Source organism: Lactuca sativa, chromosome 3 (genome assembly GCF_002870075.4).
Source record: "Lactuca sativa cultivar Salinas chromosome 3, Lsat_Salinas_v11, whole genome shotgun sequence".
In the NCBI taxonomy this organism is placed as follows: Eukaryota; Viridiplantae; Streptophyta; class Magnoliopsida; order Asterales; family Asteraceae; genus Lactuca; species Lactuca sativa.
Genome location: NC_056625.2, coordinates 235,944,745 through 235,958,115, shown reverse-complemented (window position 1 = coordinate 235,958,115; position 13,371 = coordinate 235,944,745). Strand labels below are relative to the sequence as shown.

Below are 13,371 nucleotides of genomic sequence, written 5' to 3'. Positions count from 1 at the left end.
TCTAAACTAAGTGGGGGAGATTTGTAGCACCTGGTTCTTGGTACGTATTTTTGTATTTAATTCTTTTAATGATTTTCAATTTTGGCCTTGGACTCGGCGAGTCGAAGGACTGACTCACCGAGTAGAAGCGGGATGAGACACGGATTTTAAGTTGTGGACTCGGCGAGTAGCCGCTGTCTGGACAAAAACCCTAATCCAGGGCTTTGCACCCTATTTAAACGACCTTATGCTGCCTCCATCACTCCTTTATGCTCCCAAACACCCCTCACTGAAACCCTAGCCGTTTTTGAAGCAATCTAAGCCTTGTTGGTGGATTTTGGTGCTTGTGATCTTAAGAATGAAGGAGAGAAGCTTGAGGAAGCAAGTAGAGAATAAGGGAACCTGGGTTTATGCACCTTCTTCAGCTCATTGAAGGTAAAAAGTTGTGACCTTGCTCATTCATTTGTTAGATCCCTCTTTGGGGAGGTTTAGGGCTTTTATGAGCCATTTTTGGTGGCAAACCATGTTTGCAAACATGGTTGGGGGTTTAAGCTTCTGAATAATAGCATGAAAGGAGTCACTAAGCAGATTTGGGTTGCTTTTGCACCCATGAAAGGTCCCATGTGCCATATGAGCTTGTTTTATGTCCTTTTGAGCTCAAAGTCCCATGCAAGCACGTAAAGTTTGTAACTTTACGTGCTAGATCGATTATAGAAGCTTGGATCTATCTTTTGATCAAAGGATGTACATCAGAAAGCAAAGATTTAGGGTATGGACGTGACCAACTCGGCGAGTCCATTCTTGGACTCAACAAGTCTACGGGGTTCTGTCCCATTCTGTTGAGGGTCGAAAGGACCCAGTTGAGTGTGGAAAGGTTTTAAGGGGGTCTCCGGGGAGTGACCCGACGTTCTGGACTAAGCCATTAATCTGAAAGTTCATGGGACTCGGCGAGTGCACGAAGGTGCTCGGCGAGTCCAAGGCAATCTTCATAGAACTCGACGAGTTGTTCATCAAATCGGCGTGTTGAGGACAAAACGTGTTCATCGGATGAAGATTTAATCGACGAGTTGTTCATACAATTCGGCGAGTCAGATGAAGGACCATTGAGTATCAGTTAGGAAGTGAACTTGTCGAGTCAATGCCTAACTTGACGAGTAGAGACGGGAGTAAGGTCAATTGACTGGATATGGACTTGGCGAGTTGGCAAGCCAACTCGGCGAGCCGGGTCAACTGGAAGTTGACTTTGACTTTGACTTGACTTTGGTTTGGAATCGGTCAGGGGTAAAATAGTCATTTTACCCTGGGAATAGTATCAATGTCTGATTAAATGTTTTATGGAAATATAGCTGGGGGATCACCGGAGCAGCTGTCAGACATTTGCGGAACAACTTTTCAACAACCAGCATTTTGAGGTGAGTTACCTTCCAGTAGGGGTGAGTCTAAGGCCACAATGCCGACCCACCAAGTAGGAGTATTTTAGAAGATGATTGTATTTGTGATAATTATCTTGGTATGGATACCTGTTTGGTTATGAGATATATCTGTATGATATGTTACGTCTATGATAGGGATAGTTTTCCCCTGACAGTGGCCCTTAGGACCGAAGGGTAGGTCAGTACTCAGATATGCCTGATTGTATGCTTATACCTTGTTGTTGTATGCTAGTAGTAGGGGGCGAAATAGACCCCAGTTACCGGTTGAAAGATACCGATGATAATTACCGGTTGAAAGATACCGATGATGATTACCAGTTGTAAGATACTGATGATGACTACCGGTTGAAAGATACCGATGATGATTACCGGTTGAAAGATACCGATGGTATTGTATAGTATGTGGTATGATGGGGGAACTCACTAAGCTTTGTGCTTACGGTTTTAGTTTTTGGTTTCAGGTACCTCTTCATCTAAGGGGATGGAGCCGGCGGCGTAGCATGACATCACACACTCACATATGATTTTCCGCAGGAAGTTTTCTGGGATTGTACTCTGATATGATATTTGTTTATGACGTGGGTTTCGGACATGATACATTGTTTTATGAAATGACGTGTTGGCACAGTATTTTCTAATGAATGCTTTTATGAAATAAATAACTAAAATGAAATTTTTGGGCTTGAATTTTAGGATGTTACATACTTGTAGAATTCAACGATTTTCAAGTGAACGGCCTCTCAAAACTAAACTCTCTTGTTTAATTGACCTCCACATGAATCAACGTCTTTCTACAATCAAAATGGATGTCGCTGAGATCAATTTTATTGTTACAAGCGCTCACATTGAAACTGAGGATGAAGGAAATCAATCTTCTTCGGCTGATGATCAACAATCGCCACCTGTTTCTAAATGTACTCCTTCTTCTGGCGGAAATTCTACATCCATGTTGCCTCCTCCATCAAATCCACCACCACCAAGCAGTCCTCCTCTAATCTCTATTGATGATAATCAGTATCTTTCACTCAATCTGGTGCCTCCCTCTCAAACTGATGATTCCAAAAAGGGGGAGAATTTAATTTAAAACACTCCGACCAGTGATTCTGCTGAAGAAGAACTAAAAACTAAAGACATCCCTGATGAGTCGGATGTGGATCATGACGTTTATGCTATGGACTTATCATTTATTGATCTACAACCTCTTCATCCAGGAAATAAGTATTTCCTGACATTGATTGTACCGGTGCTAATGCTGAGGGTGTAACGACCCGAAAATCCTTCCGTCAATGACGTTAACGTTCAGCTACTCGAAGAAATATATATATATATATATATATATATATATATATATATATATATATATATATATATATATATATATATATTAGCTTTATAGGGTTAAAATGGAAGAAAATAAAAAAAATATAATATTTAATACCTAAAAGAGTTAATTTAAATTGAAGGGGTATATAATTTAATTAATTGGTTTTGTGGAAAATAGGTTAAAATATAGTTCTTTTTATTGGTGTAATTAAGGTTGAGGGGCTAAATTGTCATAAAAAGAAACTTAGATTGCAAAACTAATTGGATTATGATTGTTAGTAATTAAATCATGAAAGTGTAGGGAGTTTTTTTGAAAAATCGAATTGAAACTTCGTAATGCAATGGTCCATGTGTTTAATGAAATTGAAGGCTCCATTCGTTTTTTCCCCATGCCCGTTTTCTTCTTGCGAGTACTATTCAACCCAAACTCTTCCTTGGGGCTTAACCCTTCCCTTGGGCTGCCACAGAGGACCAGAAGTAGAAATTATATAATTAAAAAAAAAAACCGATCGCATAGAGAGGGCAAGGCAGGAGAGGTCGACAACTTTTGGGTTAGTGTGTTCGGTCGGCAGGAGAAGGAAGGAAGCATCGGTTGTGGTTCTAATCAAGTCTAGTAATTGATCAATACTCTTGGTAAGTTCTTGATCCTTCTTCTTCATGTGTTCATACTACAATTACTTGAGGCTATTGGAGATGGTTTCTTCCTCTTTGTAAGCCTATGGTCTTTCTTCTCATGATAATTCATCTTCAATTAGTGTGAATTGGTTGAAAACATTGTCAATTGCTTTTTATTTGACACTCTTGATCATAATGCTTCCTAGTCTCAATTCTTGAAGTTATGTATTGTTAATTTTTCAGCCCGATTGGGTGTGTTTAGTGGTTCATTGGCTGTCAAAATCTTGTTATGAACACTCCTCAATGTCTTGTTAATCATGTTCAAGAATTGTTCAAAATCATGGAATCGATGCCTTTCTTTTGTTTCTAGATTTCATGCTTTCTATGTCAATCCTAGTGGTTTTTCATGAGGTATCTTTCTATAAAAAGGCCATGTTTTGAACCATCCAAAAGGTCTTCAAAGCAGTCCCTAATGTGGCTTAATGATGGAGAAAACTCAAGCCCTAGTCGTGTTTTCTCGTTTAGCAAAGTACTTTGTTATCCCATATAAACAATGTACTTTGAATCATGGATTGAGGTTAGAATTGTTATTTTAACTTCTTGACATGTTGTTACTGTTAAGAACTCGATTTACATCTTTATAGTTGATTTAGGTTGTGGCTTAATGGGTTAAGTTGTCAATTAACCATTAAAATGCAATGATGGGAAAATTATGAAAAATTACTAATCTGTCCCTGTTTTCAAACAAATCTAGAAAAATCATCAGAAGTCGTATTTATGATCCGTAAACTCTCAAAGTTTTAATTTTGGGTTTAGTTTGTCCATGATTTTTTCCAAGACTTGGTATTGTCCCTAACCAAGGTGAAAATCGTCTTTTTCACTGACTGGTCGGATATTAGCTGCACCGACATTACGTCTTGTAAAATTCATAGAAAATTGTAGAAAAATCGGTTGGACCTGTGCAAGTAGTACTTTTAAAGATAAAAGTATGAAATATCTGAATATAGAATAAAGTTGAAATTTTTATAGGTTTAAGTGGTACTAAAGTGGCCTCAAACAAACTGTTGTTTTAGGTCAAAATCTGAGAATTTGACCTAATAACTGATTTGCATGTTTGGATAGTAAATTGCCATGATTTGTTCATGTACACTTCTAATAATACATATATTTGTGGTGGACTAGGGTAAGGTTTAATACCTGAGGTCCAACAAGATTTGAAGTGTGGAAAGGGTGCTTATTTGTTCATGCTACTAGTCATTTAAGAAACACATGTACATTTCATTAAATTATAGTAATTACCAAATAAAAGTTCTTCACAGTATTTATTTGGATGAAATTTTTTGCATCCCATATGTTATTGGAAATATTATAAATGCTAAATGCCATAATTATATTATGTGTATTTGCAAATGTAGATTCATGTTAATAATCATTTTAATAAAAATAGTTAAATTCGACTTTGCTTATTTAAATATAATCGTTTTAAAGTGAGATTTTTATTATACACTTATAATGAATATTACTTTGGGTGATAAATAATTTAAGAAATGGTTTTTAAGATTTATTAACTTTTGTGTAAAATGATGGAACATTTTGTATCAATGTATATGAAAATTAGAATGATTGATTGTTTGATAAAAAAATAGAATACAAACAAAAGCTGGAAAATATTAAGAGAATCTAATTTATGTATACATGATAAAAGATTAAATATTTAAATTAACCAATTTGTAAGTTCACTTAAATCTATATATGCAGGAAAGAAAATGATAAATGTTTTTTTTATAAAGGAAAACTCGTAAATTTGTAAGAATTTTCGAAAAACTTCATACGCTCTTTGAAATTTTATTTTATGCAAGTTTTTTAAAAATGATTTATAAGTTACTTTTTGCTTTGACAAATATTTTAAGCACCAAATGGCATCTAGACCTACGGTATAAGGTGTTGTCCTCTTTCCTTAAGGTTGAGTGTTCAAGTTTCATCGTGGAAATAAATGGAATTAATGAGTAGTTTAGGCAAGGTTCTAAATAACATTAGGCATGACATGGCGACAATGTCAAACCTCAAGCTTTTACCGGTTGTGGTGAGTCATGCCGTTCGTAAGACGTGACTTAAGTTGACAATTTTGTATATAATTAATAATTATATATACTGTAATTCATTTTTATATACATATTTGATTTAAGGCAGCATTTTGTTAAAGCGTGGCAGCAGATACAAGCTTTGGAGCCATGGCGGCCCATGACGAAGCCATGACAAACTTTCTAAAACCTTGAGTTAGGAGTAGATTATATATATATATATATATATATATATATATATATATATATATATATATATATATATATATATATATATATATATATATATATATATATACAATCTCGATGATTTTTATCAAGACACATTTTAATGGCAAAGAGTAGGCAACCAAAGATTCAAAACAAGCCACGCAGCGCAGAGCACAACGAAAATCTAGTAAATGCCAACTCCATACCATTTGATATTGGCAACTTTAAACTTAATGCTTATCTTTAATATGTATTTAACCCGTTCCATGTTCTCTTCTTGAGCTCCACCATGTGATGGTGTGAAAGAAAAAAAAGTTAGTTACAAAAATAGTCTAATCGTAACTTACATATATAAAAACACAAAACAACAACAACAAACACAATAACTTAAGATTGGAAATAGAAAGGTAGATATCGATAATTATGTCTCTAATAGGGGTAGCTAGAGTTACTGTGTCACCTTTGACATTTCGATATTTTAAAAATGCAATAAAGGAAGAATATGTCAAATTGATCAATAAAAAAATAATCATGATACACAGTTACCCACAAGGGTCTAGTAACCTGATATCAAAATATTTTTAAAAAAAAGGAGAGTAACTCAAATCCACATGACATAAAAAAACATTTTAGTATTAGATAGAGGGGAGAATTTTCATGATATCATCTCAGTAAAGGACAGAAGAAAACCGTGAGGAAAGAGAGAGGAAAGATGAGTAAATAACCTTTTTTTAATAAACTTAACTACATATATTACAATATATATATATATATATATATATATATATATATATATATATATATATATATATATATATATATATATATATCATTAAAATTAGTATTATTAATTGGTAGTTAGTTTTTCCGGTTACAAGCTTTATGAAAAACACTCGTGCATTATTTTTCTTTTATTTTGAAGACTTGTCACATAAACAACTCCTAATTAACTCACGAACCCTAAAAATAACTTCAACGTAAAATAGTTAATACCCTACTTTCATTTGTCTATTCTTTTGTCTGACACCAACGCGACTCCATCTAGATCAGCGAAGCAGGTATGTTTCTCGATTTCGCTCTTCCTTTAACATCTCTTACCCTCTCTGTGCTACTAACTCAATTGAATAAATCGTTATTTTTCATGAATTTTAGGGTTTAGTTATTGGTGCGGCGCATCAATCTTCTTATTTATATGTAACTTATCTACGATTTTTGCTGACTCATGGTTTTATGTCTGTACGTCTTGAGTCTAACGTGATGCATGCGTATTTGGGTTGGTCATCTAAATGTGAATTAAATGCAATGTTGTTTGAATTTTGAGTATAAATTTCGCCTTTCAGTTTGGGGATGATCATTTTATCAATGAATTCAGTTTCTTTAGGGTTTCGTTTCATATCCTGGTATCTTTGTGATTATTAGTCATGAAATTTGTTTGAACATGCAATAACCATTTGTCTAGATGTGATATAGTGATCATTTGTTTGGCTATTAGTGTCTCAGGTAATAAGGTAATTAAATAAGCGGATCAGTTAGAAGGCCAATATTTAATTACTACCAAAACGAGGTCAAGTGTCGTTCATTTCAGCATCGGATAGCAGCCATGGCAAACAACACTCAACAAGTGCCTCGTGTGCTTGTAAATAGGGTGTCAGAGCAAGCTGTTTTCCCGTGTGGTGGTATTATTTCAAGGTGTGTGAGTACTCTCCCCTTTTTTTCCCAAGAAACACGCAACTCAGAACCTAGTTGAAATTAATTACTAATTAATTTTGGATTATATATAAAAAATATTATTTAGTCAAGAAGAGCCTAAAGGCCCAAGACCTTATCTTTGACCATTAATATTTAATAAGTCCAAGCCTACTACTAACCCAATTTGACTAGTCCAACACCACAACCCAAACCCAAGATGCTTAACCCATTACTTGATTCATTTGAATAAATGAGTGGACAAGACTTATAAGGTGGGAAAAGATTTTCTCTTCCTCCTATATGGGACAAGTCCCACATTGTAATTTTGTAGAACAAAGCTCCAACAATGATTTCATTTTTGATTGTTTAATATTTTTTTCGTTTGTGTTTAATTCGATCCAGTGCAAAGACGATCACATTACAAGGTTGGAATAGGACGTTAGTTCCCACGGACTTGAGGTTCATTATACCTGCGGGAGTATGTTTACACATTGGTATGCATTTTTATTGTAATATTTGTTTGCCAAATTAATTGTTTGTTATAAATACCATCGATTTGGTTTGTTTTGTTTTGTAGCTATTATACCTGATTTGTCGCAGCAATCCCTTTCAGTTAATCAAGGGTATATGTGTGGTCCCTGCTCAGATGCTCTGGTTTGGGTCGATATGTACAATAGGTCGGGTTCACCCTTTAAACTTAAAGCCGGCGATCATATTGCATGGTTGGATGTTTTACACAATAAAATCACACCAAAATTAATTGATGTCACCCCTCCTTTTAATAATCAACCAACTAGTTACAATTAACTAATGCATTACACAACGTTATTCAATAACCACTTCTTGATATGATACCTAACATGGTTAATTTACGAGTACAAACTTTGCGTCAATTTCAGATGGAATTGTTTTTGTTGAATTATTATGCACTTTTGAATAATATAAATCGGAAAACCACCTATACTTGGTGATAACGTTGATGTTATGTGTTTTTTATTTCTATAAAATTATACACTTACTTTTATCTAATATAATCATGTTGAAAGTTATGCATGAAAGCTATACACTTATTTAGTTTTATAGTTTCAAAAGGTGTTTGGACTGCTTATTCAACTTATGTATATCGTTTTTCAAAAGTGTTTATCAAATTATTAACCCAACAAAACAAAGGTTATTTTATTGTGTTTGAAAATTTTAAAATAATATGGCCAAAAGGGTATCCATATATTATTGACGTGTCCTTTTTTGAAATATACCTCGTTACTTTTTATTATATTTGGTACAATATATAACATAAATAATTTCGTAAACCTTGAATATATATATATATATATATATATATATATATATATATATATATATATATATATATATATATATATATATATACATATATATATATATATAGGTGGGTTCAGTTGAGAAAATAAAAAAGGTTGAGAATGGGGGAATCATTGTCAGCCACTCATTTAATTAGCCTCTAAACATAAAAGACACGGTGACAAACTTGTAAATATGATATAATAGCCTTCAATCACAAATACGAACAGTTGAAATTCATTCGTTTTTTGCTCTTTCAATCGAACCTTCAATTCTGTTTGAATATGAACATATGTTCAATATCTACGATTAATTATACTCCCAGAATCATTAGAACATCATCGATAATCAACAAAAAAAAATCAATTCGTATCATTCATTCAACATCGTTCATCAAATAAAACATCGAAATTAAGGTTAGAAAAAGATCAAATCCTTTTTTGTTAGAAATTTTCATATATTTCTCCACCAATCTACTATTTTGTAAGATTTAAGCAGTCAAAGTATCATATTTATCACATTTTTAAAAAAGTTAACTTGTATGCACTCCAACTGTTTGATGAAATGCATAAACTAAATTACCACGTTATATTCACATATGAATATGTTTTCTCATCTGAATCAATATGTGATTATTAAAACACAAAACAAATATGCAAGTCTGTATGAATAACATATAAAAAATTATATATTTCTGAAAACACATTGTAATATTCATATATGAATATACTGTGCAATATTCACATATGAATATATCAACTATTATTCATAAGTGAATATACGATGTATTATTTTCATGTGATATACCATGTACTACTATATAATATTCACATATGAAAATATCATATAATATTTATAAGTGAATATACCATCTAACATTCACAAGTGAATATACTACGTAAATATGAATATACTATGTTTAGTATATGCTATATTTCATATATGAATGATACTTAAATTGTAAAAAAAAAAATTAATCATAGCTTTATTCATAAGTGAATAACGAATGTACTGTAGTAAAAACCAGATTCATTTTTATTCACTTATGAATAACGATAGCTGAAAATATAAAAAAAATTAACTTTTTTATTTTATCTTAAAACTATATCAATATGGATGTCTATTTGTAGAGAATAAAAAATCATGAATTTTGGTATATTTAAAATCATTTTTCGATAAAAATAGCTTCTTAAAAATTAAAAAATAAACCGAAAAAACTATGTTTTTGTATATATTAAGGTAATGTTTAGCATAATTTAAGGAAACATGTTTTGTTGGAAAAGACATGTGCATTCCTTTCCCATTTCCGCTGGTACGTTGGAGACTTTTGCTGCAAAAATAAATGATTGGTCGAGAATGATTCCCCCATTCTCAACCTTTTTTTTTTCTCAATTGAACCCTCCTATATATATATATATATATATATATATATATATATATATATATATATATATATATATATATGTATATATATATATATATATATATATATATATATATATATATATATATATATATATATATATATATATATATATAGGTAGAGGTTCATTTGAGACCACCTATATTTTGTGAGACATTGTAGCACCTGGTTCCTGGTACGTAAATCTTATTTGAGTATTTTCCATTTTTAGCCTTGGACTCGACGAGTCATAGGTCCAACTCATCGAGTAGAGACGGGACTCCGGGACACGTTTAAGTTGGTGACTCGGCGAGTCCATATTCCGGACTCGGCGAGTCACCGCTGTTGGATGAAACCCTAAGTTTCAGGGGTTTGCACCCTATTTAAACAACATATCCGCCCCAAGCCAACCCCCATTCACCCCCCGCCCCCCCCCCCCCCCCCCCCAGAGCTTCCAACCCTCGTTCTAAGCTATTCATAGAGAGTTTGAAGCAATTGTTGTGTGTCCTTGAAGGTTTTGAGGCAAAAGGGAAGTAGATCAAGAGGAAGGGAAGGGATCCAAGCATCTTTGTGCTCTCTCAGTAGTTCCTTTGAGGTATAACCCGTTTTCCCCCTGTTTCTATGCTTATTACTTCATTTAAGTCATTCTTGAGCCAATCCCCAAGCTTGTATGTGCAAATTATTTCGTAATAAGCTGATTGGCCCTTAGATCTAGGCATGGTTGAGCCGCAGGAGCTCAGATCTGTTGCCTTTATGGACCCTCATTGCATGAAGACCCTAGATCTACCCTTTTGGGTGCATTTTCAACCCTAAAACCCTTATTGGTGAATATCTACACGTAAAGTTGGAAACTTTACGTGTGATTCATGCTCTAGGAGCCCAGATCCGTGAATAGCATGGACTGGAATCGAGCAAATCCGTGTAGTTAATGGTTGCATGGCAACAACTCGGCGAGTCGTTCATCTGACTCGGCGAGTCGGTTCGCAAGTCTCCGAGTTTGTCCCCTTTTCGTAGTGTCGAGTGAGCAACGAGTCACGGGGTGTGACTCAGTGAGTCGGAAGCTGAACTCATCTATGGAGGAACTCGGGGAGTCAATGCCCTGACTCGGCAAGTTCAAGGCAATCTCCTTAGATCAAGAACGGACTCGGTGAGCTGTTCATACAACTCGGCGAGTCGCAGCATAAGTGTTCTTCGGATGAAGAAGAACTCGGCGAGCTGTTCATACAACTCGGCGAGTCTTAGCATAATTGTTCATCAGATGAAGATGAACTCGGCGAGTAGGATGAAAGACTTGAATATCAGTTTAGAAGGAGAACTCATTGAGTCATCGCCTAACTCGACGAGTAGAAACGGGATTCAGGACAATTGTTTGGGTAGGGACTCGGCGAGTTGGAAAGCCAACTCGGCAAGTCGGTTCAACTGAAAGTTGACTCTGACTTTGACTTAGGGCATGATCAGGGGTAAAATGGTCATTTTACCCAAATGACAGTTAACAGTGTTTGATTGAGTATGTTGTGGGAATTGCAGCCGAAGGATTTCCGGAGCAGCAGCAGCAGCAACAGTAGACAGTCAGTTCCCGATCAGATCAGCAGCTACTTCGAGGTGAGTTACCTTCCAGTAGCGGTGGGTCTACGGCCACAATGCCGGCCCACCAGTAGGAGTTGTATATAGATGATTGTCTCTGTGATATTCATCTAGGGATTACTACTACCTGTGTTATGTTTATGTGCTAGTATGATATGATGCTATGTGCTAGTGACAGTAGGGGGAGATAGTCCCCGAGGTATTCAGTCGGTAGGACCGAAGGGGTAGTCATACCTAGCCATGTTAGATAGATTATGATATTGTGATACATGTTATGTGGTAGTAGTAGAGGGAGGAATAGTTCCCCAGTATCTGGTCGAGAGGACCGAAGGGGAGGCCAGCATCCGGATATGCTAGGCAGTATCCGATCGAGAGGACCAAAGGTGTAACAGCGTGAATTTCAAAACAATTTTTCGCATAATTTAAAAACATATTCATTTAGTTTTCATAAAAGATCAGTATTTGAAACTCCAATCAATGTCATACAAATAATCCCAAGATCACATATCATACAAATCCCATGTGTGTGTACTGATCAAGCTGGCGCCTTCCCACGGTCATCGCTAGTACCTGAAACAATAAACACCAACACCGTAAGCACAAAGCTTAGTGAGTTCCCAAAAATACCACACATAACACATATTAGCCACTCAAGGCTATAACTCTGTCGGTCCGTAGACCCTACTCTGTGAACCCACTAGTTCTAACTCTGGGAACCTTCCGGTTCCAACTCTATAAACATGCACAACATAATTCACATAGAAATAATGCAGTACAACACATAACATACATATAGCATACAAATACTCTATCACATAACTCTGATTACCTACTCAAGGTAAAGTATAGTGAGAAGACTCACCTCGTATATCTCAATAAGTCGCGAATCCCAGAAATCACTCGTGCTCGATCCTCCGAGCTATAATCCTCCTATAACATCATATATCTCTAATTAACACTTTTACAACTAAGGTTGACTACCCCTATCAAGTCAACACTTGTCAACTCTGGTCAAGGGTCAACGGTCAACTTTGACCGGACTCGGCGAGAGCACTAGAGTGACTCGGCGAGTCTATACATGTTCACTGACTCCCTAGGATCCTCTCTTGACACGTCGAGTACATCCCTAACTCGACGAGTTCCACCTGGCATGAATCACAGGGCCACCACGACTCAACTCCGAGTCTCAAGAACAACTCGGCGAGTTCCAGCTCGACTCAGTCCATCTGTCAACCCTCTCCAACTCTCCCTGACTCACTGAGTCAACCCTTAACTCGGCAAGACCACTCGCTGAGTGGTTAAGGACAATCTTCATGCTACTCGCCGAGTCTGTTCTTCGGACTCGGCGAGTCCATGCCATGCATCAACTCAATCTCGCTCCTGAGGTCAGATCCGCTCCAACAACTCATAGATCTAGCGCTCCCAAGCACATTCATCACGTAAAGTCGCAATCTTGGCTACCATGCAACGCCTACAAGGCTTCTTTTGGTGAAATGACATCTAAAATGGCAACCTAAGCCCCCAACACAAAAGGAAAGGCATAAAGCAGAGCATTTGGGACTCTCTGGACCTACTAAGGTCCAGATCTAGGTACCATTTCCCCATGGGACCTCTCACACTCCAAATACAAGGCAAACAAGGCATGAAGAAACCCTAGATTTGACCATATCAAGTAAAACACGAGAATAAGCTCTAAATGTTACCTTAAATAGTTTCCTCTACTGAAATGGAAGTA

At 35.7% G+C, this 13,371-nt stretch overlaps 1 protein-coding gene across 2 annotated transcripts; it reads left to right on the top strand.

The window, feature by feature from the left end:
• Window positions 1–3,144: 3,144 nt before the first annotated feature.
• LOC111881357 (uncharacterized) lies at window positions 3,145–8,223 on the top strand. 2 transcript variants are annotated; one of them, XM_052769516.1, is made up of 4 exons: window positions 3,145–3,368; window positions 7,142–7,330; window positions 7,733–7,824; window positions 7,908–8,223. In XM_052769516.1, exons 2-4 carry the CDS (start codon window positions 7,242–7,244, stop codon window positions 8,135–8,137), a joined length of 411 nt encoding a protein of 136 aa, XP_052625476.1. In that variant the 5' UTR covers window positions 3,145–3,368; window positions 7,142–7,241; the 3' UTR covers window positions 8,138–8,223. The 2 variants fall into 2 exon arrangements, with proteins under 2 accessions (XP_052625476.1, XP_052625475.1); XM_052769515.1 differs by having other exon boundaries at window positions 3,146–3,368; window positions 7,134–7,330.
• The last annotated feature ends 5,148 nt before the right edge of the window (window positions 8,224–13,371 follow it).

Bases quoted from the DNA above. Each gene is read 5' to 3' on its own strand.
- LOC111881357 (XM_052769516.1), top strand. From the start codon at position 7,242: ATGGCAAACAACACTCAACAAGTGCCTCGTGTGCTTGTAAATAGGGTG. The intron at 7,331-7,732 runs GTGTGTGAGTAC...AATTCGATCCAG, and splicing joins TGTGGTGGTATTATTTCAAG to TGCAAAGACGATCACATTAC. The intron at 7,825-7,907 runs GTATGCATTTTT...TTTGTTTTGTAG, and splicing joins GGGAGTATGTTTACACATTG to CTATTATACCTGATTTGTCG.